This window comes from Trichosurus vulpecula, chromosome 2 (genome assembly GCF_011100635.1).
Source record: "Trichosurus vulpecula isolate mTriVul1 chromosome 2, mTriVul1.pri, whole genome shotgun sequence".
In the NCBI taxonomy this organism is placed as follows: domain Eukaryota; kingdom Metazoa; phylum Chordata; class Mammalia; order Diprotodontia; family Phalangeridae; genus Trichosurus; species Trichosurus vulpecula.
The window spans coordinates 120,024,946-120,052,532 of record NC_050574.1 but is presented as its reverse complement, the minus strand read 5'-3'; the positions used below and the strand labels follow the sequence as shown (position 1 = coordinate 120,052,532).

The 27,587-nt window shown below is 39.0% G+C and overlaps 1 protein-coding gene across 6 annotated transcripts in view; it reads left to right on the top strand.

The window, feature by feature from the left end:
• EMSY (EMSY transcriptional repressor, BRCA2 interacting) overlaps positions 1–27,587 on the top strand; it is a 91,447-nt gene that overhangs the window by 61,742 nt on the left and 2,118 nt on the right. For 4 of the 6 annotated variants that reach the window (XM_036745188.1, XM_036745187.1, XM_036745186.1 and 1 more), the window contains 7 exons: positions 2,109–2,307; positions 11,965–12,129; positions 15,019–15,174; positions 16,405–16,446; positions 19,595–19,749; positions 22,639–23,214; positions 24,176–24,673. In XM_036745188.1, coding sequence (XP_036601083.1) covers positions 2,109–2,307; positions 11,965–12,129; positions 15,019–15,174; positions 16,405–16,446; positions 19,595–19,749; positions 22,639–23,214; positions 24,176–24,673 — 1,791 coding nt within the window. The remainder of the gene's footprint in view (positions 1–2,108; positions 2,308–11,964; positions 12,130–15,018; positions 15,175–16,404; positions 16,447–19,594; positions 19,750–22,638; positions 23,215–24,175; positions 24,674–27,587) is intronic. The other 2 variants (XM_036745190.1, XM_036745189.1) reach the window with 2 other exon arrangements.

The following is a 27,587-nucleotide window of genomic DNA, read 5'->3' as shown; positions in this document are numbered from 1 at the left end:
TACACGTTCTATACATAGTAATTTCATATCTACCCATGTGTACATATACGTATTTGGATGTGTGTATAAATATTTACACATACATATATTTCCGTCTGGGCCTATGCATGTGTCCATGTTCACACACGAGCCAGCCTTGAAGTTAGGAAGACTTGGGATCAAGTTCTGTGTCACATATGTACTAGCTGTGTGACCCAGGACAGATTGCTTAACCGTCTCAGGGCTCTAGGCCACTCTCTAAGACCCTAAGTGGCAGAGAAGGTGCCAGCCTTCATTAGCAAAAGGAATTTCTTCACCGAAATTTCCTATGGCAATGAAATCATAGGTCCAGTCCCCTTCCTCTAGAATTTAATAAAATAATAACAATCACAGTCTGAGTGTTTCTCTTCTAATTAATTAAAACTAAATTCTCTTCTAATTCTAGCTGTGTATTTGTAGATTTGTTGCCATTCTGATTCATTGGAATGTGGGTGGGTCGATGTCTGGGTGGGTGTATGTATGGATATGTACTTTGAATTCAGCTGTCCTTGCTTTGCATCAGTTTACATATGTTCATATGTCTTTGTATTCATGATTGTTTTTTTTTTTTAAAGCCACTTAGTTTTCCATTAACATTTAAGTACTACAGTTTATTCAGTCACTCACCAATTGTTCATCATGTAGGTTGATTGAATTTTTCAACTTTTAAAAATAAAACAAGTACAGATATTTTGGTAGCGATAGGTCCTTTTTCCTCCCACAGTAACATCTTTAGGCTATAGTCCAAGAAGTAGGATTGCTGGATTAAAGAGTATTTTCAGTTTTGTAACTTTTTTGTATGTTGCCATTTGTATGTTTGTATGTTTTTTTCCCCATACTTAATTTTTAATGTATATTTTCTTGTCTTCTCATTTATTTCTTTTCTTTTAAAGAGTATTTTGTTTTTTAAAGAATATTTTAAAGAGTACTTTTTAAGGACTATTTTTGTTTTTTCCAATTACATTTAATGACAATTTTTAACATTCATTTTTTAATAAAATTTTGAGTTCTAAATTTTGTCCCTCTCCTTCCCAAGATGTTTGTCTAATCTCATTTGATTGAAAAGTGACACGCCCATCCTTGTCATGAAATTTACAAATATCCCATTATTTTCCCAAAATTACATAAAATTTTCTTCCTGATCTTCTAAGTCTTCTGGTTACTTATTCCTTCTGGTATTTAATCTTTATATTCATATACTATTTGAACATATACTATTAGGAAAAAGAACATAGAATGTTAGAACTAGAAAGTGATGTTAGAACATTAGAAGCCTAGAACTAGAAGGGACCTTAGAACAAAGAATGTTATAGATAGAAGGAATCTTATGAAATGCTGTGTTGGTACAAGCAGAGATCTTGGAACATTGAACATTGTAACATAGCTGTCAGGGATCATCCAACCTTGTCACATTTGACATATAAGGAAAAGGGCTCAGAGAAGAGATCTGACTGGCCCTTGGTCACATAGCAGTTAGTGGGAGAATCACATCCAAGTGTGAACTCTGGAGAAGCAAAACCATCTCTCATCACTGCTGCGAGACTTGTCAAGAAAATGATCATGACTCAGCCAAAAGGAGTAGGCTCTAGGCTTTTAGTCTTGCTTACTACCAGCTCACTGCTCTCCTGCACTAGGTTGGCTACAGCCCAAATGTCTATTCTCCCTTTCTGTTTACTATGAATGTTTTCATACTGGATGGATGATAGGTACAAATTGTAATAATTCTTCTGTTTGTTGGGTTTCTGTTGATGTATTGGTTCCATATCCTGCTTGGCTTAAAACTAACCCTTTTCAATTTAAGACTAAATCTTGTTCCTTGAGCATGCTTTTGGGAATCTTGGCTTTATTTTTTTATAAGAGATGTGATACTTGGTAAGCTGAACATGGGTTTCTATATTTGAAATATAGAATAAGTTACATTTTCATAGTTTTGTATGAATTATGCACAAAATACATTAGGTACATAGTTTATATTGTTTTTGATAAATGTCAAAAAAAAATTCAAGGCAAGCTCAGACTTCTTAAATATGAGTTTAGCTCTTTAAATGGCTCTAAAATTGCAACTGGACAGATTTTTACCTTTCTTCCAGGTTCTCATCAAACCAAAACCAGTGACATTTCAAGCCACAGTTGTTAGTGAGCAAACAAGACAGCTTGTAACAGAAACCTTACAGCAAGCCTCCAGGGTTGCTGAGGCCGGGGCTGCGTCTGTTCAGGAGGTGAAAGAAGAACCACAGAACTACACAGACAGTAGCTCCTCTTCTACTGAATCCTCCCAAAGCTCCCAAGGTAAGAGCTATTTCACGTCTAATTTCTCCTTTTCTTTTCTTAGTCATAGTGACCTTCAGCTTCCTCAGCTATAAAGTGGGATTACTGCTTTCCCTCTCCTCAAAAGCTTGTGAAAACCAAAATGAAGTACTGCTGTGCATACTAATGAAAACCGCTTGCATAGTTTTTTTAAAGTGCTAGATGATAAACAAAATTGGCTTTTACTACTCAAAATAAATGCATACAATATTAAAGGTGGTTAAAAAAACCATGGAGAGCATTTAGTCCATCCTCCTCCATTTAAAGATGAGACTCCATTTCAGAGAAAGGAGGTGACAGAGCATTGCTAAGAGTCTGCCTTGGGAGCTGTCTGACCATGGGCCAGTCATGCCCTTTCACTGAACCTCATTTTACTTCCTGGTTCAGTGGAGATAGAAAAGTTGGCATGATCGATCCATCCCTTTGGAGGAACGCCTTCTGTGAATCTCTAATGGCCACCAAAATGAGCTGCTGTTATTCTATTGGCCTTATGACTCCCTGCTTGAGCTAGGACTAGAACCTAGGTCTTTGGACTACTTATCCAGTCTTTCCATTAAACCATTAGCCTGAGAGTGACTTGATGACTGGCTTCCAGAGAAATGGAAACTCCTTGAGGGCAGGAACAGGTTTTGGTTTGTTTTTTTTTTTTTTTTGCTCCCCATAATGCTTAGTGCAGTGCCTGGCACATAATAAGCCTTTAATATATTCTTGTCAACTAACTGAATTGAGCTGAATTCATAGATTGATAGAACTAGGAGGTAATTTACTGAGTCCAACCTCTTCATTTTACAGATGGGAAACTGAGACTCAGAGATTTACTCAAGGTAATATTACAATTTAATGGCAGAGACAGGATTAGAACCCAGGTTTCCTGTCTCCTAGTCCTGGCCTCTTGTCCCACAGTGTAAATTGGTCTTAGCCTTTATCTTACTATTATCATAGTTTTTAACCTAAATATTTAAAACTATTTCTTAGAGGTTTTGGGGCGGGAACAGAGAGAGCTCAATCTCTTCAGCATGTCTTAGTGTTTGATAAGAGGCAAGATCATAGAGTGTTAAGAGTTGGAAAGGAACTTTAAGAGATCATCTAGTTTACTCCTCATTACAAATGATGAAATGACATCCCAGAGAAGGGAACGGACTAACTCAAGGTCACAGAGCTAGAAATAATCCATGGGACGTATCGTGAACTTAATAAAACTTTTTTTCCTGTCCTGCATGATAATACTTGTCAAGAAACTATGAAATTTTAGGCCATATTTTTGACAGATATTTCCCATCTGTTTACAGTCATGATTCGCAAGTGATTAGTGATAAATCTGTTTTCCTGCCTGTTTTGGATAGTTAAAGAGAAGAACATGAATAAATAGAGTCTAATGCTATTTGAAATCCTTATTCCTGGATCTGAGGAGGGATAAACCTGACCATGGGTGAGGAGTGAGGGAGGAAAATGTTTGACTAAGCTACATAGAAATGTACACTTCTTAAAATGTCGGAAGTCTGTATTGACTCCAGCTTGTCTCTTGAATCAAATTAAACTCCTAATCAGAACCTTAAAGCCCTTCACCAGCTTCTCACTCCTTATTCAAGTCTGCCAATTACCAAAATCCTCCCAGCTCTACTGTGCCCATGCTTAGATCCTCTGCTCCAGGTATGCAGTGATGTAGTAGAAAAATGACACTAAGCTTAGAGTCTGGAAATTGAGTTTGAATCCCAGCTCTGCCATTTGCCTTGGGCAGTCACTTCCACTCTTTTGGACTAGAACAAAAGTGTCAAACGTATGGCCCACAACACTCTGGAGTATACCTCAAATCAGATGAAAATGTAATTGGGACAATGTTTAACAAAATAAATAAAATATAATAAGACATAGATAATATTCCATGTTAAAACTAAGTCAATATGTGGCCTGCAAGGATCCTTATGTACAGATGAATGGCTACCATTTCTATTTGAGTTTGACACCACTGGATTAGATGATCTCTAAGATTCCTTCCAGCTTTGCATTATGTAATCCTAATGGTTTAGTGAGAAGTGCACTGTCGGTGGAGTCAGAAGAACTGGAATCGAATCTTAGCCCTAACACTTTGTGCTTCTATGAGCAAGTTGCATCATTCCTCATCTGTAAAATAAGAAGAAGAATTCTTCCACTGCCTACTTCATAGTGGCGGCAATGGAAGAAATGTGCTTTGTAAGACTTAAATCACTCTGGAAAATGGGACTTTCTGGATCTGCTTCACTCTACTCATTCTTATTTCTCTTTGAGACATCATTTTCAACCCCATCGGGTCTTCCCCCCTTCTCTTTTCCAAACCATTGCTGAGTAGTTTCTGGAATATGAAGTCTTCCAGGAATTACTCTCCCTGGCCCCACTATATATCACCTATTCCCAGCTGCAGTTAGGTGTGTGCTTACTTTATGTGATATATAATAGAATTTCGATAATCCATCAAGTATCTTCTGGACTTTGTTATATGCTGGTATTTAGAAATTACATTCTTATTGTCAGCTGTTTGGCTTTTAAAGCCCTTCATAACTTCACTCCTTCCCACCTTTCCAGGCTTCTTACACAGTGTGGTGACATTGACCTCCTTGCTGTTCTTGAACATGACACTCCATCTCCTAACCCTTTGCTTTTTTATTGGTTGTGCCCCATACCTGGAATTCTCTCCATCTTCATCCCTGCCTTCTGGCTTTCCTGTCTTCCTTCAGGTCCTGGCTAAAATCCCACCTTTTGCAAGAAGCCTTTTCAGTCCCCCTTAATGCTAGTACCTTCCCTCTGCTGATTATCTCCAATTTATCCTCTTTTGGCACCTGTGTTACCTTTTCTTTGGCCTCATTTTCTCCACCTGTAAACTGAAGGTGGTGGACTGTGGTCTCTGAAGCACCTTCTAGCCCTGACGTTGTGATTCTGTAATAGATTACTTCTTTGAGATTGTTTTTCCCCATTATTTTTCATCGGATCATAAGCCCTCTAGAACATAACCCAGATCTCCCACTTTTGAAATCTGCCTCAGATAATTCTTCACTCTGCAGAAGAGTGCACAGGTATTCTGAATTATAGGCAGCAGATGTATTCCAGCAAAGTGGGCTATCAAACCAATTGGCTTAGATGATAGTACCTTATACTAGAGTAGTGCTCATATAAAGAGCTTTCAGATGTATTATTCGATTTTATTCTCACAGCAATTTTTTGAGGGTCTACTAAACTTACATTATGTGATCTTGGGCAAATCCTTTTTCCTTTGGTTCTCAGTTTCCTTATCTTTAAAACTATAATTCTTTGAATTAGGAAGAGCAGGGATTGTTATCCTCACTTTATGGATGAAGAAATAGAGGTGTATTTATGTATATGGCCTTGCTTAAGATCACTTAACTAAGATGACAGGACTCAGAGTTTGAATCTTGATTCTGACACTAACTTCGTGACTCTGCCAAAGTCATTTCACCTCTCTGAGCTTCAGTATGCTCACATGTAAAATGGGAGTAATACTATTTCATTTACCTGCCTCACGTGGTTTATGGGGAAAACACTGTGGAAATGTGAGTATTATTGAACAAGACTAGACTGATTAGAGAGCAAGAGAGCTCGTATCTTCCTTTTATGATAGGGGTTTATACTTGCAAAACGTGGGTCTGAGATGTCTTGGGAGCACTCACATTAGGCTGACCTACTGTCAGTACTCCAGTTTTCTATGATGCGGTAATCTTAATATTCTCTAAATAAGAGAACTACTAATGGGAGATTAGCCTTGAGCCAGATAGGAATACATGAGAAGATGATAGAGACCTGGGCTTTACCACCTCTGTAGCCTTGACCAAGTCTTTTTGCTTCTTGGGCTCTTGATTTCCTCATCTATAAAAGGAAAGAGTTAAAATAGGTGATCTCTGAGGTCCCTTCTGCCTCTAAAATCTCTTGCTTCTTTCTCATACTAGCAAGAAAAATGTATGTTTAGGGCATTTTCTCATGCAGAGAATCCTGAGTCTTCCTTTGGTCAAGAGAATAAAGAATGAAAAGTAAATAAGACTAGAAGGAGGGCCTTGGGTGGTGTTCACTTTGACCTGCTGTGGTATACTGCTCCAAGTGTGGGATGCCTGAGAGTCTTCAAGGATGTGGACTTAGGCATTTTGTGGCATTTGGGGATCTGTCTGGATCTAGGACCAACCACCTGGCAGCAGGGCAAAGAAAGTTTGGGACCTTGGGTTTGTTTGTGAAGCATTCAGCAAAAGCATGGTCAGTATAGAATTCAGGGAGTGCTTAGAGATGAAGGTTTGGTGTGCTGGAGCTGTTGGCATAATGGTAGCAAGCAGTGAGTCCTGATGGGGAGGCTGACTAGTATCAAGAGTTGAAGCAGAAGTCAGTGACCCTGGAAAGGCAGGTCAAAGGAAGACTCCAATAATTGTGTAAACAACATAAAGAAAGGTATTAAGCTTGGTGAGCTAGGACCATCTCCAAAGGGGTTTCCCTTGAGACTCCCAAATAGGCAGCTACATAAGCAGAGGTGGTCCAGTGTGTTTTTTCTACTCAGGGGCTCTTTCAAGAAGCCTCCAGCTTTAATCAGTGCTAAGCTTACCTCTACACTTAGGAGATACATAAAAGTCTGACCAATAGACCAGGCAGGAGATGCTGATTGGGCCTTACCATAAGTGACCATCTGAGAAAATAATGAAAATGTGGATTCTGGCCAGGCAGATGTTTGTGACTTTTTATTGTTTCCTAGCAATTCAATTTGGTAGACATTTATCAGTGAAGTCCCATGTTAGACTCTGGGAAGAACCTAAATAAAATTAAATAAGCTGCCTTTCTGCTGTAATGGAGCTTATAATTGAATAGTGCCAGAAATATTTTCATTCTTGCTTTCCTAACGTGTAAAACCACCTACTGTACTGAGGACTGGGAGAGAGAATCCTAGAGTTGGATGGAATCTCAGGCTCTTCTCGTTATACTCCAACTTGAAACATGAGTGCTGTCCATGATACCTCTGACAAGCACTCCAGTGGCTATTTGAAAACTTCTTGCAATAGGAAGCTCATCCTTGAGGCAGCCCATTCTATTTTTGGATAGCTTTTAGTTCTTAGGAAGTATGTGCTGGTATTGAACTGAAATCTATTTCTGTGTAACTTTTGCCCTTTCTTCTCCATTTTCTTCCACTTTTGCCTTCCATTGCCAAGCAGAACAAATCTGGTCCCTCTTCATCATGACAGATGTTAAGATGTTGAAAGTAGCTCTTCTGTCTCCCCTTAGTGTGCTCTTCTTTAGACACTATCCCTAGTCCCTTCAGTAAGATCTCTTTTGACATGTTTCCAAAACCCTTCATCATTCTCATTGACAAGATGGCATATGTACGGAAAAAGTAATGACTTTTAACATGTAACTCTTGAGTTGATTATAGTAGCTTCTGTATAATCTGTGTAGTTCAACATTTGCTGAGGAAAAGGATGCCACATTTCATTTTGGCATTATAATCTTTTAAAAATATTTTTTGATGTAGAAATTTCCTATCCTTTCCTCTCTCCCACAATTTCACTACTAATCCAGTTCTCCTTCCATTTCCTTCTACTTGGGTATGTAAAGCATCTTCTGCAGTTGAACTATAGTCTCACATTTTGCCAAATCGGTATCATCACATACTGCCATTAAATACATGGTACATTAGTCAGAACATTCCAGAGGTTGGAGATTTTAGACTATGGGAAAAGAATTAGCTGTTATATAATAAAAGGGCCCAGGATTTAAAGTAAAAGGATCTGGGTTTGAATATTGACTGCTACTTAATAGATATTGTTGGGCAAGTTACTCAAGTGTGGACTTCAATTTTCTCTTTGTAAAATCCAAGAATTGGATTAATAGATCTCTGAGTAAAGTTCTAGATGTAAATCCTATGATCCCCATATTATTGGTTCTCGCTTTGGAATTTTGTATATTCAGTTTACTTAGAAGAATTGATATGAGTTGTATTTTGCTCATGGAACTCAGAACTGACCATTAGCATTGATTGTAAACTTCATTCTCCTATATTGGCACATAATTTCAAAATTGCAAACAAAGGGAAGTTGTGTATCTTTAGAGGAGGGTGTGTGATATTTGAGTGTTATGGGAAAAAATACATTCTTAAAATAAGAAAGAACTCTCTCAAAACTATAATTACATTTTCCAGACCTCATTATGTATTGATTTTGTTTAATTTTTCAGTGTCTTTCTACCCCCTCTTTCCCTCTTTTGGGAAGTTTGTGGCTTTCAGAAATAAACGGTACTGAGAGGATTGAAAGTTGGCCATTCTTTTCTTTCTTTCTTTTTTTTTTTTTAATATTCCATCCCATGACCTGATTCTAAAGTCAGCTCATGTGGGATAGGGCTAATTTATCTGTCTCCTCTCTGCTTATCTAAATCCCATGATTCCTTCAAGGCCCATCTAAGGCCCACCTCTCTGAAGCATTCAACTCTTCCCGCTTAGGTCTTGATGGTGTAATTGAATTTCCCAGGGATTCTACTTCCCTCTTGGAACCAAATTCATAGATCCTTACCCCAGGTCCCAGTGCTTTCTCCTTAACTAATTTCTGAATCTTCCCAGATTTCTCAGCCCCAATATGAGGCCCCCAAACCTTCTGACCCCTGAGATTTAGTTTCCTAAGTTCAGACAACTGCTGCACCAGATTCCTAATTCCCTGTCTTTTCATCTTTTCATCATAACCAGATGCCCAATTCTGAAATCTGTTCCCTCTTTTCTTTTTTTCTCTCATTTCTACACAATTCAGACAATGAGTACATTTCTAGGATTCATTTCAAGCAAAAAAAAATATGTGAACTCAGAAATAATATGCCAGAGGAACTAACTCTCTCTCTCTCTCTCTGTCTCTCACTACCTAATCCCAGTGGTGCTTAGCTTCTACACTCTTTATCTTTAGCAACTATTCTCTGGGTTGAACCTGGTGCATTTTTCTTTTGAGGTTTAGAACTGCTGGCTTCATCATGTTCATCTATGAGAATGGAATTTTCCATTTCAGAACAACACTTCTATGCCAGCTTGAGATTCCCTACCTAAGTGTGCTGAATGGAATATCACTGATCCATTCTGTGCTTTGCTACTTCCTTCCACCCCTTACCGCTGCCCTCCAAACATCTAGTGCCCTGCCCTACCTCAGTGCTCAAACTATCCTGTCCCTGTACTGGGAATATTTTTCCTCCTTCTCTTTCCTTACTGGATTCCTACTCATCCTTTCAAGCTCAACTAAAATGCCACTTTTTATTTTTTTAACATCATACCTCCCTAACCCCTTTGGACCCTTCTTCTCAGGACTTCACATGGCAGTTTGTTTGCAATGCCATGTATCTATAGCGTGTGATATTTAGCATTCTAGTTCTCTGTGCTTGTGTCATATCTTGTTTGACTATGAACTCTATGAAAGGCAAGGACTGAGTCTTATCAAAACTTTTTAACTCCCCCAGGGGCTAACATAGTATTTTGCATGTAAGAACAAGTACAACAAACAAGCATTTATGTAGAGCACTTTAAGATTTTTGGAGCACTTTCCATATGCTATCAGCTATTCCTCCCAACAATCCTGGGGGTAGGTGTAATTATTATCTTCATTTTCCAGATGGGGAAACTGAGACTTAGAGATATTTAGTGACTTGCCCACAGCAACCTAGCTAGTAAGTGTTTGAGTCAGGATTTGAACTCAGGTCTTCCAGACTCCAAGTTCAGCACTTTAGCAACTGTGTGACACCTTGCTGCCTCTGTCAGTGAATGAATGAATGCCTGGAATTTTCTCTGCCTTCTGTCCTATCTGGTTTACTTCCAGTCCTAGCTGAAAGCCCATCTTCTACAGGAAATTTTTCCCAATCTTCTTTAATGCTAGTGCCTTCTTTCTGTTGATTATCTCCAGCTTAACCTGTATAGAGCATACATTGTTGTTTGCATATTGTCTCTCCCATCAGACTGAAAGCCCCTTGAGAGCAAGGATCATCTTTTTACTTTCCTTGTATCCCTAGCACTTGAAACAGTGCCTAGCATATAGGTACTCAGTAAATGTTAACTGATCACCACTTGATGTCTTATATTTTTAGGTTGCCTTATGTGTGCATGTTTTATCTTCTGTTCTGTACAGTAAGTCCCTAGAGCAGAAATTCGCAAACTTTCTTGGTTTCTGGTTCCCTTTAATGTCTTAGTAATTTTTTACAGTGCGCCTAGGCCAGAAGAAATGCCTGTTTCATTTATTAAGTGCTTGGAACTAAACAACTTAATAAATATTTGTGACCTAACAGTTCAGTAGCTCCTTGAAAAAAGAATGCACACAAATTGAAAGTAAAATAATATTTTTCTTTCATTCTTAAACACAATTACTACTGGGATGTGGGCATCTGTTGAACACCGCTCAGCTTCTCAAACCTTGGAAATCACATTGAACATCGCCACCCTCACTTCCTGTTCCTCATTGATTTTCATGCAGTGCTTGCTTTTTATCACAGCATCTGCTAAAGCCCAGCTTCACAAAGGTATGATGTAGCAAACAAGAAAGTTTGAGAAGTTATTGATATAGCCAAAAGTAAAAGTAAACAATAACATATCACACATACTCAAAACCATCGTTGAAAGGAATAGAGTGTGAGCCAACGTTAAAACTATGAACTTCTTCCAACTGTTTGTTCACACAGTGTCTGACAGATGTTGAAAACTTTGTGGTGTCCTTATGTAGTAGCCCTTGCGGCACAGTTGAGGAGGAATTGTGTTCTCAAGGGGCAGAAGATATGCATTGTACTTTTCTGCATTTGATATAGCATGGTGCCTTTCACATAGTACAAAATTATAGAACTATAGTGTGTTATAGCCAAAAGCCCAATATCTTGATCTCATAGATCACATAATTTTAAATCTTAAAAGAAACTTTAATGATCATTTAGTCCTATCCCTTCATTTTAGAGATGACTCGATGCTCAGAGAAGTAAGTGACCTGTTGATGGTCTTGTGACTGATTAGTGGTAGAGCCCCAGTCCAGTGTTCTTTCTACTATTCTTAGAAGAAACATTTAATTAAGAACTGTTGATTAATTTTGATATCTAGTCAGTAGAAATTTTAAATATTTTTATGGATTTATGATTTCACTTCTAATAACCTTTCCCTTTACCTCATTCCATTCAACTCTTATCCATATGCTTACTGCCAGCCAGCTCTCATTGTTAAATCTTCCATAGAGCATCTCCACAATCTGCTGAATTCCTTCTTCTGGTTCTTTCAGTATCTTCAGAGTGCAATTTGCTCACTTAGGCCAACTGTTATTTTGTCATTACATGATCAACCCTTCTTTTTTGGCCAGACATATTGTTACTAACATCTTTCATTGCTTCTCAAGCAGAAGTCATTTTCAGAAACAGGAAGAGATTTTTGTTACTATAAAAATAATTTATTATACACACATATTTCTACAAGTGGGCACATACTTGCACACACACACATGTAGTATGAGGTAAAGCTAGTGAACCCTAAGTTAGCTTTATAATTTATAATATCGAATATTTTTTCTGTGATATTTGCATCTAACATCAAGGTAAAGCAAAAAAAGAAAAAACCCAGTAATTTTATACAAAAATTTTTGTTTATGAAGTTTTTTTGTTTTGTTTTTATAACTTAATATAAAACAGATTCCCAGCCTGTAGTTCATGTAATTGCTTCCCGGCGTCAGGATTGGTCAGAACATGAGATTGCAATGGAGACTAGCCCTACTATAATTTATCAGGATGTATCCAGTGAATCGCAGTCAGCTACTTCAACAATCAAAGCTCTCTTAGAACTCCAGCAGACAACAGGTATGAATCCACATGCTATGTTGAATGAACATCATCTCTTCATTGGTTATCTTCACATATTATTGATTCCATATTTTCATTGTTGCATCTTGGGCATTTTTCATTCCCCTGTTCTCACCTGTCATCATTGATCCAACCTGTTTGTCTCTGACATGTGCAAGTTCTCTAAAGGAACAACAAAAAACAACAAACAAAATTGTTGACCAAGGAAAGAAACAAGTAAAACTCTTCTCTTCCCTTCTTGCTCAACATGACAACCCTATTATATTCCAAAACCTGTCTACTGTGGGCATTGGATTTAAGATAGTTGTTATTTTCAATCAAGAGGAACAGAGAAGTTGGAATGGAGGGTCTCCTCCCCTCTTTTCTGATGTTAGTTGAGCCATTTTGAAGTCTTAAAAAGTACGTCCATAGCAGCCTCTGCCTCACAGCCTAGACTCATGGTGGAGAGGCACTGCAGAGGTCTGGTTAGCCCTTCTCTTTCCTGAGATGTGCAAAGCCTATTGATGGTTTCTACTTGAAGACCAAGGTCATTCACCCCCTTGTTGGAGAGTTCTGATTGTCAAAACATCATTCCTTGTGTTGAACTGAAATCTGCTTTCCTCTCTCTTTGTTGTAGAGTATGAGCTCCTTGAGGGTGCAGGAACTGTTTCATCTTGGTCTTTGTGGGCAGCATCCAGTACATAGCGAGGGCTTGTTGATTGCTTGATTCGATTTCCCCCCTTTGTTCTAGGACTGCTCTCTGATGTTAAGCAGAGTAACTAATCCCTCTCTGCACATACTACCTTGTTAGTTGTCAGACTCCAGTTTGTCCATGTTTTACGGTTATGGCATTGAAATTGTATTGTTGATTTAAACACTTTTCTGGATCCATGCAGTAGAATTCTGACAAAATAGGGCCTTCCAATAGTTTGAGTAGTGAAACATTGTTCAGTTACTAAAGGTTTTAGAGGGGCATCAGGTTATATTGAATCCTAAATCTATTGAGAGGATTCTTTGTCTTTACTGAGCATCCTTGTTGGATCCTTTGGACCAGAATTCTGTGGGATGAGTTTAATTTAATGTAGGTTGTATTCCTGGGCCTCCAAAGAATCTCCTGATGCCTCCATGTGGCATGGTGGGTCATCCGGTCTTCTTGAGAACTGTGCCCATAGCCCACAAGTTCATAAAGGGCTTGCCAAGTTAGAAAGACGGGAAATGTGAGGATGTTAGAGAGTTTGTATTTGGTCACAGCGTTTCACAGAAATAGTCTTCTGAGTTTTAGAGTGCTGTGTCCTGGGTCACCACAGGGAGGAGTCACTACAGAAACCCCAAGGATGGCCGTGTCATTTAATCGTTTGCTGTTTGTTGAGTACCACCTGTGAACAGACTAGCTCCAAATTCATTGCCTGGAACAAGACGAAATAATCCTTTATCTGTTCTGTGTTGACCCTACCTAACACAATCCCTTTCACCAGTTTATTGATTTCTCCCCACCTTACCTAGCCCTACACCATTCCTGTCCAAGTTCCTAAGCCCAGATTTAAAATAATAAAAGTAGCTTACATTTGTATAGTGCCATACACTCCCAGAGCACCTTGTGTCTTTTACATAATCTGATCCTTATCACAAACTCATGATGTAGTGTGAACATTATTATCCCCAGAGAAACTGAGTAAACACCTACTTAGGAGCAGAATTGAGACTCAGACCCAGCTCTCCTAATTCCAACCCTTGCTTTGCTTTCCTATTACACAAAGTCCAGGGGAACATACCTCCACCCACTGAGTCCTTCTTCTACTTCATTTCTTTCCTGGTTCTAGCTGTTTCTAAAAAACTTTTTGCAGGACAGAGACACTTGTTACTCTTATTAATATGTTTTCATTCATTGGCACATTTTATTACATGAAAAACTGGGTTGTTATTTGTTTGTTTTTGAGGCTGGTTTTTATGTTTTAGGAGAACAAACCAAAATGGTAAGTCTAGGTTAAGGCCATCCCAAAAAGCTGTGGCCTGAAATACATTTCATCTATTTGTTCCCCAAATACAATCAAGAACAGATATCCAAGGTAGACCTGAAGGGGGAAAAAATCACACCAGATTGTATCATGAGGAGTACTTGTGAAAAGTCAGCCTCAGTCCCATATAGTCTTAGAGTTGTAGTAGATTTCTGAGGTTATCTTGTTCAAACTATATCTTAAATAGAAATCTACTCTTTAATATCCCTAACAGCCTTTCAGCCCCTACCTGAATAGTTAAGTGTAAATGTAGAGAGAAGAGCTTTACATTTGTAATCAGAGGACCTAGGTTGAAACTCTGCCTGTGTTCCTTGCAACTTGTTCGACATTGGGCAAGTAACTTAACCTCTCTGAGCCTCAGTTTCCTCATCTGTAAAATGAGGGTGTTGGACAAAATGATCTCTAAATCTATGATCATAGGGGAGCCCTCTTTACCTCCCCAGCGGCCTGTTCCATTTTTGGATAGCTCTTACTCTTAGGTTATTAGGAAGTTTTTCATTACATTGAGACCACATCTGCCTGTTTATAACTTGTACCTGTTGCTCCTCTTTATACCCTTTGCAGCCAGTTGGAATAAATCTTATCTCTTTTTCCCATGACTGTGCTTGAATACTTGAATCAGGTTCATATTCTCCCTAAATTTTCTCTCCTCTAGACTAAATGGCCTGGTTCCTTCAGCATGATTTGCTTCATAGGTAGTAGCAGGGGAAAAGGGAGAGGAAGCCTTGTTTGTTCTTTTCACTGGGAAGTCATCTTTCTCTATTTTATCCACTGCCTGAGTGGCTTCCAGGACTTTCCTACAGAAAATTTTTCTTCCATATCCCCAGGTGCTACTCTAGTTTGGGTATTTGTCTGAACTGCAAATGAAATTCCTTCTAACTCTTTTAAACAGTGAAGGAGAAATTGGAATCCAAACCAAGACAAGCCACTATTGACTTGAGTCAAATGGCAGTTCCTATTCAAATGGCCCAAGAAAAGCGGCGCTCTCCCGAGAGTCCGTCAATCGCTGTGGTGGAGTCAGAGCTTGTCACTGAGTATATCACCACTGGTGAGTGACAGAAAAGTCATGGCCCAAGGCTGGAAAAGCACCTGTTCTCTTTGAACCTACCTTATGTTCTCTTTTACTATAGCTACGTGGAAATAGGTTTTTAGCTTTCATTGGACTGGAAGTTCCTCAGGAGCAGGGTCTGTCTTGTATCTACATTTATATTCCCAGTGCCATATATCTAGTCAGCACTAAAATGTTTAATTGTATCTTTTGATTTCTTGGTATTAATAATTTAAGAGGAAAGAAAGAATAAATATTTATTCCTTCCAGTAGAATTCCAGTGCTAACTCATATCATTTTTGGAGTATGCCCTGTCATTAATATCTAGAAAGTACAGATAGTATGTTAACATAGTTTGTGAATAATATAAGATTGTGAAATGATCATAAGCACATCTCTGTAGATAGGGTCACAGATGCAGGAAAAAAATGGTAAAATGAACTTTATCTTTGAATGAAATATTTTGATATAGCTGTTTAAAAATAAATAAAGCCTGGCACAGTTATAATATAAGGGAGAAATCTGAATAGCTCTAATTCCCCCAACTACCTAGGGGTTGTGTGGAAAGCAAGTGAAATATTTGTTTAAAATGCATTTTGGCAGCAAAAAGGCCAATGAGAATTTTGGATGGCATATACAGAAATGTTAAACAGGAAAGATAATGTAGCTTCTCTTTCCCCCTTCTCTGTTGAGACCACACCTGGAATACTGTTTTCTGTTCTGAACACTTCATTACCCAAAAGGTTTCTACAAACTGGAAGGAGTTCAGAGAATAGCATGGTGAATAATTAAGGGGCAAGGAGGAATGACTCATGAGGCAATATTTAAAGAATTGAGTCTGTATGGTTTTCTTAAGTGATGATTAAGGGAGAACATAAGCTTCCAAATATTTGAAGGATGTTAATACCAAAGAAGGAAAGGAATTACTTGGCATTATTCCAGAAGCCATAATTAAGAATAATGGGCTGAAATTACCCAAAGGAGAAAATCTAGTAAAAACTTTGATTTTAAAAAAATAAAGTAAATAAATAATGAAAAGAGTGTAGGCTAATCATAAAGGGAAATATGGTTTTTTAAAGCCTTCTCTTTGGAGACATTTAACAGAAGGCTTGAGAAAGCAGTAGCAGGCATGCTTGAGGAATCAATATTAACTGCTTGGGGATGGACTAGATGACATAATAGTAAAGATAGGAAAGACCTGTGACATTTTTTTCCCTCTATCCTTTTCAGAACGCACTGATGAGGGAACAGAGGTTGCTTTTCCCCTTCTAGGTAAGTGGTGCACTTCTCTTTGTAGTACCATTATAGATGAAAAGTTGTGGTGTTAGAGTAGATACTTTCTATGGATACCCTGTATTTACCTTGATTGGAGAGAGGAAGAATAAAATAATAAATGATAGTGAGGCAAGACATGTTGTGAGTAAAACAGTAGAAGACATTTTCAAAAATGAGCATTGCTCATTATGAGATGATAAGGGGCATGTAAAGAAGCAATAATCATAGTGGCTAAATATAGTAGGCATTTAATAAATGCATGTTAATTAACAGATTAAGCCATCTGTATGACTCAATTAAAATCACTATCATTTCCTCTTCTTGTTTCCACGACGTGGAAACTTTCCCCTTCTTTCTCAATCATGACCAAAATAATATTTGTTAATAAACTAAAATCATCTAGTAGTAAAAGTAATAGTTTAAATTTGTATAATGTAAACTCATGTTTATGTTATGCTTAACAATTTACAAAACACTTTCCATACAACAACATTGTGAGGTTATTAGCACATTTTTACAAATGAGGTATCTGAGGCTTAGAGAAGTTAATAGATTTTTGAGGCAGCTGGGTGATGTAGTAGATAAAATTCTGGGCCTGGAGTCAGAAAGACTTGAATTTATTAGCTGTGTGACTGTAGGCAAGTCTGTCTGCCTCATGTTCCTCAACTCTAAAATGGGGATAATGATAGCACCTCCCTCCCAAGGTTGTTGTGAGGATTCGATGAGTTAACATCTGTGAAGTGCTCTCATTTTCACATAGCTAGTAAGTGTCAGGACTGGAATCTACCAGGTCCTCAGGTGTCTGACTCTTTCCACTGGGCCTCTTGTATTAGCTTACGTTTCTGTAGCATTTAAAGTTCACATGATTCTTTCTTCTCAACAAATCTGTTAGCTACAGAGGAGATCCTGAAGCACAGAGAGGGGAAATGTTTTGCCCATTTCACCTAACTAGCAAGCATCAAAACTAGGATTAGAAACCAAGTCTTCTAAAGAACTTGGAATCTAGTGCCTTTGCCACTACGCTACGCTACCTCTCTTTATCTGCTTCTATGTACTTCCTAGCCATTGGTGCTGATTTTCTTTGCTTCCCTTGCCACACATACACGAAGAGTTATTTTGGAGGGGGTTAACAGTGTTTTGGATGGTGATCATTGTGGTTACAGCCCCAGTTTTAGAGATTTTTGTTAAATTAAAAATTTTATTAATCAAAGAGTTTCAAATAAACTAATAGCTATAAAAACAGACATGCATCCCATATTATTTTACAGTTTTATTACTCTTTTTTCCCATTTCTTCTACTGTCTCCTGATGTTTCATTAGAGAATTTCATTAGGGTAGGCTGCTTATTTTAATATCATGTATGATATTTCCTCTCTAGTAGTACTCTAGGAGAATTTTTGTTTTCATTCGAACTCTAACCCAGAGGTTTAGTTTAGGTTGAGAATATATGGCTATGACAGTTTTGGTTAAATTATATAAGTTTAAAAATGTGTGTACATCACAGCGAAATATAGCGAAAATTCTGCTATGTTTATTAAAATGGGAATTGTAAAAGCAGTAATCGCGTAGGCTAACAATTTTATGTGGTCTAAGTTTTTGAATGCCAGTAATGTAAAAAAATACACCTGAATACATATGGAATGTCTAATAAGGATAGCTTAACCCTGTTCTCATTGTGCTGGAATCCTTAAGGGGTTTCAGATTTCCATCTTAATGTCATAAGAATGGGATTTCCTTTATATTTGTCTCCGTAGATATACCAGCTTGACCTCTCTGAGAATAAAACATTGCTTCTAAATATGTGTGTATATGTATATATATACACAGACATGTACATAACATATATATATACATATATAAACACACACATACATACACACACACACACATATATATATAAAATATATATAATATATATATGTATATAGACAGACTAGATAGATAGTCAGTCATCTGGGCACTCCAACGATCAGAATATAGATGAGATAGAAAAAATTATGGGCTTTTGCTGTACAGAAGTTCTGTAGCTCATACTTGGTCCATTCTGTCTCCTGGCTGATTCAGAGCACTTTTCCCATACCTTATGAAACATTTCTAAAACCCTGTAGAAAAGCAGGCATCAGATATTGTCAGTCATTTTCAAATTTTTAAATCAAAGCTTATAAAAGAAAATAGATTAACATCTTTTGATGTGAACTTTTAACTTATTCTACTGCTGCTTTAACAGACTTCTTTTCTTTAACCTATATTTTCAAATGAGCTTTGTCTGGGTCAGAAGAAAGAGCGGGTCATTTTCTGCTGTTTCACGTCTCATTTATTTTTCCCTATTTGTGTATTACTGCTTTCCAGTTTCCAGAGTTCTTTAATACCCATTTTCTCGTTTGCTCACAACAGCTCTTTAAAGGAATCAGGGCAGGCATCAGTAGTTACTCCTGTCCTCTCTAGAGGAGGAAACCATGGCTCCAAGACACTAAGTGACAGGTCTAGGCCACTTCATAGGTTAAGTGGGTGAGCCAGGACTCTGAAAAGAGCCCAAGATTGGGAATCTGAGGGTCTGGGTTGGAATCCTAGCTCTTTCACTTACTCCCTTTGTGGCCTTGGGCAAATTACTTCCCTTCTCTGGAGTTCTGTTTCCCCCTCTGTAAAACAAGGGGCTTGGACTAGATGATCTCTGAGGTCCATTTCAGATCTAAATCCTCTGATCCTGTATCTAAAAACCAGATCTGACTCTTAAGTTCACTGTTCTCTCCACTGCACTATATGGTGACATCTCACTTCTTTAAGAGCTCTGAGAATGCCAAGCAGTGCTATGCTGCAGTCAGCTTTGAAAAACTTCCAACTATTTTGGAGTTAAATTTGGAGTGAGTGTTGAAGTTAAAGCCCATGTAGCTCCACACTAGTCTTGGAAACATTCAGTTTAGCAAATACTTAGCAATATGGGACCAATGTTCTCAATAAGATGTGGAATAAGCCTCATTGGAGAAAAGGAGGAATGATCATTCAAACATCTATTCTCCCAGGCTAAGAACACTAAGGGCCTTCTTTCCTTTGCCATGTAATCTTATGTACATTTGCTTAAAACTACTAGTGGTTTCAGATACTGTGGTTATTTCTGAAGAAAGACCATTGCCTACTGTATTTGCAGTTAGCCATCGTTCCCAGCCCCATCAGCAGTCCTCCCAGCCCCAGCGGACTCTGCTTCAGCATGTGGCCCAGTCTCAAACAGCTACACAGACTTCGGTGGTGGTCAAGTCCATCCCTGCATCATCTACAGGCGCCATTACCCACATCATGCAGCAGGTTGTAACTACCCCCTTATTCCTTCTCTTCCATCCCGTCTACAACTAATCCTTCCCTGTTTTAAGATTTCATCCTGCTTTATGATCACTGTCTTCAGATATCTGAGAAGTTGTTTTCTGAAAGAGGGAGAAACTTACTCTACTTAGCCCAGGAAAGCAGCACTAGGAGCAGTGTGTGGAAGTTGGAGGGCAGCTCAATGTAAGGAAAAACCTAATAATTAGAGCTGTGAAAAATTGGAATAGGCTGACTCAGGGAGTAGTAAATGTCTTGTTACTGGAAGCTGACAGAGGCATCTTGTCAGGGATGTTGTTGTTGGGGTTTGTGATTGGGGAGGTGGAGAAACAGGACAAGATGACCTCTGAGATCCTGTTCAGCTCTAAATCTATGATCCTACAACCCTTCTATATCTTTACATCTGTGATTCTATTTTGAAAGTATAAATGATTCAGTGATGTCTAGAACTCATAGAATGATATTCCTTTCATGATGGAGGAGTGATAGAAGAGTTGACCTTCCTGCAGATAAATACCTGAAAATAATTAGTAGATTAAGAGTATTCTCTGGCTAGCAATGAGCTCTCATATTGTAAAGCACTGTTGCTTTCTCAATAAATCTTGCTTGTTTTCATGAAGTGCACTCTGATTCCTACATTTGATTGATAACTTTATATTTATTTTACTATTAGGGAACTTGGAGGTGAGTAAAGTTCTAAAACATAATAGCATTTGGGTTGTCTGATAGTCTGGCTGTTTTTTTAATCAGCAATTAATCCTTATAATGCGAAGTTGGCATGTACCTGTCATCCTGACTACCTACCAGGGAGGCTGAGGCTGCTAGATCTCTTTAGCTTAGGAGTTCTGAGCTGCACTGAGTTGAGCTCATCAATCTTGTCAGTGCTCTAAATCTAGCACCATTATAGTGAGCTTCCAAGAGTGAGGGACTGCAAGGTTGTGTAAAGAGAGGTGATCCAGCCTAGATCAGAGTTGGAGCAAGTTAGGGCTCTAGTACTGATTGATGTTGGGATGAGGTACAAGATAAGCAGCTGAACTTCTCGAAGGACGAGATAGGGAGATCCAGTCTTTTAAATAAAAAAAGCATTGTCAAGCTCAGTCAGGTGACCCTCAGGGAAGAAGTGACCCAAGATCAAGCAAAGGAGGGACTAATTAGAAATGTCAAAGTTTTTCAGATGAAATATTCCATTTTTATTTGAATGATAAATTAACTCTCAAGAAAATAATTGATAGATGCTTCATTCTTTACAAAGTTCTTTATTTTGTCTGATCCTTAGGTTGATACTCCAAGAATTATTATCCTTATCCCCACTTTCAGATAAGGAAACTGAAGCTCAGAGAGGGGAAATAATTTATCTGAGGGCTCTTAGTAAGCTTTCAGACCAAGGTTTCCTTATTTCAATTCCATTGCTTTTTCTTTTCTTTTTTTTTTTTTTTTTACTGCATTGTGCTGCCTGGTATTGGTGGCCCGTACTGCAACATCCTTTGTTCTAACCCTATTGCAAGATCTTGGTAGATGTCTTCTTGTTAGGATTACAGAATGATAGCATCACCTGCTGTAGCTTATCATAATTGCAAATAAGCTACTCCAGAGAAGGAAAGAATAAATAAACTACCTTAGAAGAAGTAAAGAAGAAGCCTTGGACTTGAAACTGTCAAAGTGATAACAACATATAATCCCTAGATTAACGTCAGGGCTGAAATGGATCTTAGAAACCTAGTCCAGCTCTCCTTTTTTACAGAGGAGGGAGAAGCCTCAGAAAGGGAAAGTCACAAAATCACAGAGTTGGAAGGGGCCTCGAAGATTGTCTAGTGTAGTTCTTACTTGAATAGTAATACCTTCTACCACATCCCTGACCATTTGGTGTCGAACCTCTGCTTGAATGACTCCAGTCATGGTGAAACCCAGTACATCTTGAGGCAACCCATCACACTTTTAAAATAGCTCTGATTATTGTAAGGTTTTTCTTACATGAATCCTAAATCCGTCTCTCTGTAACTTCTACTTATTTTTCTTATTTCTTCCGTCTGGGGCCAAACAGAACAAATCTAATCCCTTTTCTCCAAGACAACCCTTAAATTGCTTGAAGACAGCCCTCATGCCCTCCCTGCTAGTATTCTTTTCTCCATACTAAACATTTCCAGGTCCTCCGGCTGATCCTAGGGCATAATTGCCAGTTCCCTCACCACTCTGATCATCTACAGTCTCCAGCTTGTCACTGTCCTTCTAAAATATGGCATCCCAAAGACTTGCCCAATTTCACACTGGCAAAGATATGCATTTCAGTTAAATGCAGTAGGGGATGTACCTTGAAGTAAAGAGAATAGGCTGATCCCAGCAGAAATTATGATTCTTCTGATGTAACTGGGACAATTTCCTCCTAAAACTATACTTTTTTTGAGGGAACATTTTGTGACTTCTGAAGATCTCAAATCTTATATAAATTTTGAGTGACTCTTTTAACCCACTAATTTGAGGGCTTTTAGGTTTTGTAGTAATGCAACTTGCACAAAAGGATTCTTCTGTGCTTCTAGAAAGGGTACAGGGGCTCTTGGGCTCTCAGAGGTGATGCCAGTGATCTTCAGGCTCTGGCAGGTTCTTACCAAGCTGAAAAAGCTTTGAGTGTGAGCCCATTGACATCTTGTGTCTGAGCCTAGCTGAGTGTGGAAGGCTCTTCACCAGAGGGTTGGCCAGCAGAAAACGAATCTTTTTGGCCATAGCAACTCATAAGACAGCCCAATAAGGCTACTAAAGGGTTGCGCTCTGAATCAGCAGAGGAAACATTCATAATGATGAAATCATGCTCTTTTGAAGTTGAAGAAGTGGCAATGCAGGTGTTTTTGTTGCTTCTAATTTGTCCTTCTCTCTTCCCCTTAGGCATTAAGCAGTCATACAGCTTTTACCAAACACAGTGAGGAGCTTGGAACTGAGGAAGGTGAGGTGGAAGAGATGGACACTTTAGACCCTCAGACAGGTCTGTTTTACAGATCGGCTTTGACTCAGTCACAAGCCCCCAAACCACAGAAGCCCCAACTGGAGCCGACTCAACTGCAAGTGAAAACCCTCCAGTGCTTCCAGACTAAACAGAAGCAGACTATCCACCTGCAGGCCGATCAGCTCCAGCATAAACTCCCACAGATGCCCCAGCTTTCCATCAGACACCAAAAGCTCACCCCCCTTCAGCCAGAGCAAGCACAGATCAAGGCTGAGGTACAGCACACCCAGCATCACCCAGGGGCCAAAGAAAGGCAGCTGCCCACACTAATGGCACAGCCCCAACAGACTGTAGTACAAGTTCTGGCCGTGAAAACCACACAGCAGCAGCAGCAGCAGCAGCTCCCCAAACTCCAGCAGGCACCGAATCAGCCAAAAATCTACGTGCAGCCCCAGCCCCCGCCCCCTCAGGGCCCCCTGCAGCTCCCCGCAGCTTCTGAGAAACAGCCGGCGAGCCAGGTAACAGAATATTGATAGCATGCAAAGTTAGCCTGCTCTTTCAAGGAAAAAATGAAAACACCACGCACGGCCCAGGCATGGTAGCGGGGCTTTCTCCTGGCAAGAGGAAAAAAAAAACGCACAACCTCATTGCGCTGGTAATACTTGTCCTGCCTGGAGGTTGGAAGTAGGAAAGAAATGTACTCATTAATATAGGAAGAAAAAAAATTGGTAGCGCACAGAACTTAATTTTTTTCAGTTTTTGTTTTTATTTTTGGTGGTTATTTTTTTTTATGCAATTACTTCAACATTGACCAACAATGCATGGCACCCATGTCCCTAATTATTTTTATTTTTGTTTTTTAGGTATAAAATATTATTCATTCCGTGCCCATAAATTTTTATTTCTGTGGCAGTAAAGCTGAGTATACTGCAGTCTCCTAAGGATCTCCATTGTACGTCTTCCTTTGTAGTTTACATCACCATCTAGTTAAATTTGTCTCCTTATTTTGCAGAAACACAATCTTATGTATGGGCAATCAAAAAAAAATAGACTGAGGAAAATCAGCGACTTTGGAATGATTATATCTATTTATCTTTTTTTAAAAAGGCAAAATAAAAAATTAACCCTCCTGACCTTTATATGAAAAGGCAAAAGTGTATACCTATATAAACAGATATAAGATTATTTTGAAAGGGGACAATAGTGTTCCATATGGGGGTGTAAATCCCAAAGGAAAACGAGGCTGCTATGACTTTTTCTTGCTAGGAATCTTGGCTAGCTGTCCAAGGGGTATTTCAACCCCTTCCTCCTTTTCCAGCCTCCTTTTAAAAAAATGTTATCTTTATTTAAAACACTGAGCTTCAAACTGTCTTCCTAGTGTCACAAATGTTTATTTTGCCATTTTGTCCAGGTGATATTGATTAGGTTTAAATCAAAGAGACCTAGCTGTAACACACAAAACCCAAATTTGATTTTCAGGTGGAGCAGCCAGTTATAACTCAAGGATCCTCTGTTACAAAGATAACCTTTGAGGGGCGGCAGCCTCCCACTGTTACAAAGATAACTGGTGGCAATTCTGTGCCTAAGCTGGCAGTGCCAGTGGCAGGCATATCTCCCATGCAGGCATCTGAGAAGACAGCAGTCTCAGACATTTTGAAAATGTCTATGATGGAAGCTCAGATTGACACAAATGTAGAACAGATGGTAGTGGATTCCCCCAACAAGGCTATTGCCACTAATAAACTCCCTGGTGAAGCAGACTCGTCGCCCTCTACCCAGGTGGTGGCAGTAGGGCTGGCGACTTCCACTCCCCAGCAACCGAAATGTAGAGAGTCCTGTTCAAGTCCTTCTGCTGTTGGCCCATCTTTAACAAGGAAAACCGAAGCACCGGGAGTACCTACAACAGGCCAGTTCATACGTATTCAGAATATAGGCCAAAAGAAAGCTGAAGAGAGCCCTGCAGAAATTATTATCCAGGTAAGAGTTGGCAGAAAAGTGAGAAAGTCTGGGAATGTTGGAAGAGTGGCTGTCTGTGTGTGTTAGGAAGTTGTAGGGCTACCTTTTAAATCTGTGGCAGCAAGGAGAAAAGAGAAGGTGTTTTTAAAAAATTATGCGATGACTTTGCTTTTTAGGATGACAATAAAGATGGCACCATTTGGTGATAAGCCCTCTTTCTTTGAAGAGGATCAGAAATATTTGTAGCTGTTGCCTAATTCCCACAGTACTCATGGGAGCTCAGGACACTCAGCCACCACACTTGTCTGCTGTCATTTCAGCAAGTTGGCACTAACATCAGCCAAAAGAGCCCTGGTCTCTAGGGCCCTCTTTTACATGAGAGCTAGATTATGTGCATTTTTCAAATAGCTCCCTACTTGAACCACTACTCTCATTCTTGGCCATTTTGCATTTCATGATACAGTAAAAACCTCACTTACCTGATCTGGAGAATGGATGACTAGGATTCTCGAATCCCAGAATCAGAAGCTTCCTCATAGTAGATAGACCACCATCTAGTCTAATTCTTTACCAATGCATGGGTGTCCTTGTACCATTTCCTTGACTGTTGATCCTTTAACTTTAGCGTGAGCACCTTCAGTGATGGTACCTGTGATGTGATCTGTGACGAGACGCTGCCTCTAAAGGTAGCCAGGCCTTTTTTGGCTAGCTGCTGTCATTAGAATGTTCCTTCTCCTCTGGAGCTAAAACACCCCTCCCTAGAACAGCTTCTCTTGCTCATAGTTTTGTCCTCTGTCTTCTACCAGAATGCATCTGCTCTGCCCTAGAACAGCCTGTCAGATGTGGGAAGACAGCTGTTATATTATCTCCTTTGCCCACTTGCAGGTTGTCTTCTAATGAATCCCCCAGTTCCTTTAGCTGTTTCTCACGTGAGATGGTTTGAATCCCCTCCCCATTCTGTCCTACTTCCTTTGATTGGACCCCAGTTTTAACTCTTACAATTTTCTGTTATACCTAGAGCTAGCCACAAAATATTTTTGTTTCAGTTCTCATTGTTGGATTAGCTTCCAGTATATCTTCATTCTATTTCCTGCCCTGGTAAGCATAGGCTAATGAATATTATTCTTGGATGGCAATCTTGCAGTTTCTTTGCTTTAGACATCTTTTGTCATCATACAATGATTGCAGATTTAAGAGAAATAGAAATGACTGAAGATGTACAGGGGTGTGTGTGTGAGTGTGCGTGTGTGTGTGTGCGCGCGCGTAGGCATATATGTATAGGTGGGGATGGGAGGAAACAATCTGAAATCTTGATGTTACCGTTTGTTTTCTTTTGATTTGCAACTTTCTGGTTCTTAAACTAGAATACCAAGGGTGCATTGGTTCATTGGATTTAAGGTTGAAAGAGACCTTAATGATCATTTTACAAACGAGGAAACTCATGAAGTCTCAGAAAGGGGAAGCCAAGTCAGTAAGTGGCAGAGCTGATATTTGAATCCAGGTCCTCTGACTCCCAAAGCCATTGCTCTTAGAGGGCATGGAGTAGGTAAGAGTCTAGGAGTGTCTCAGTCAAAGATCAGATTAAATGGATTCCGGTCAATAAAGGTTTTAGGGTAAAATCAGCCATAGTCACTCACTCTAGGTCATCCTCTGTAATGACATTGTAATTTCAATCTTTCTCCTGCTGCTCGCTGTTCTTCTGATCTATGTCCTCTTGCCCACCATTTGTGAGAATACTGTTAACTCAAGAAAAATGTAACTAAATGGGTAAATGGACGATGGGAGAAACAAGACTCCTGATTTATTCTTAAACTAGATAGAAGTGATTTCAGTTATCTGCACTTTTGCACCCCTCTGTAATAGCAGATGTTTAAGAAGCTTTATGTAGCAGAAAGAGGACTGTGCTAGGAATTGAGACTTAGACTTTAGTTCCGGCACCGCTCCTGCCCTGCTGCTCATACTGGGCAAGTCCCTTCCCCACTTGGCTTCTCTGTCTGCTCACCTTTAAAAGGAATGGATTTAACTGGATGATCTCTGAGGTCCCTTTCAACTCTTAACCAATCCATGAATTGGCTTCAGTTTTCGCAGGGATCTTGGTGGCACATACTTATATTCTCTGTAAGCAGTAGAACTGCCAATTTAGAATTCAGTAAAAGGTCCTTGAGGATTAATGGAAGATATTTATAAAAGCACTCTAAGGGAATAATAATGGCAGCTAGTATTTTTATAGTATTCTAAGATTTGCAAAATGCTTTACATATATTATCTCATTTGAAAGTACTGCTTAGACAATATATGGTATTACTACATATTTAGGAGGAATAGCGTTTTAATAAGTTTAAAAGGGCATGTTGCCATCTTATGTATATGGAGGCAGTCTGAATACAAATAATAGTTTAGACTTTAAAGGGCCTTCTAATTAAGCTAGCACAATCACATAATTTTATATATGGGATAACTGAGACCCTGAGAGAGGGGGTTAGCCTTTGTAAGTTCCTGCATCGAGTTAGTAGGATAACCTGACTCCCAGGCAAATGATAATTCTCCAGCACTAGACTTTTCCAGTGGCCACAGAGAATGATAAAATAAAGCAGAACCAGCACTTGAGTATGTTGAGTTGCCATTGGAATATGATCTAATACATAATTTGCTTATATCTAATATATAATTTCTTGTATCATGAATTGTCTCTGGCTCCTCACAGTAGCAGTCTGCATATTTCAGGTTTGGCTTTTTGACTTTAAAGAATGGTTGTTGGTTTTTCCCCTTATCAATAAATATGAGCTGAAAGAGTCAGCTAAGGCAGTATGTCTTAGTATAAGTGCTATTATGGTAATATTTTTTTAAAGATTATTTATGTATGGTTCTTTAGTTAAACACAGTACCTCTGTCTTCAATTTTAAGATTTGATGCTCATAACATAATGTACACACAC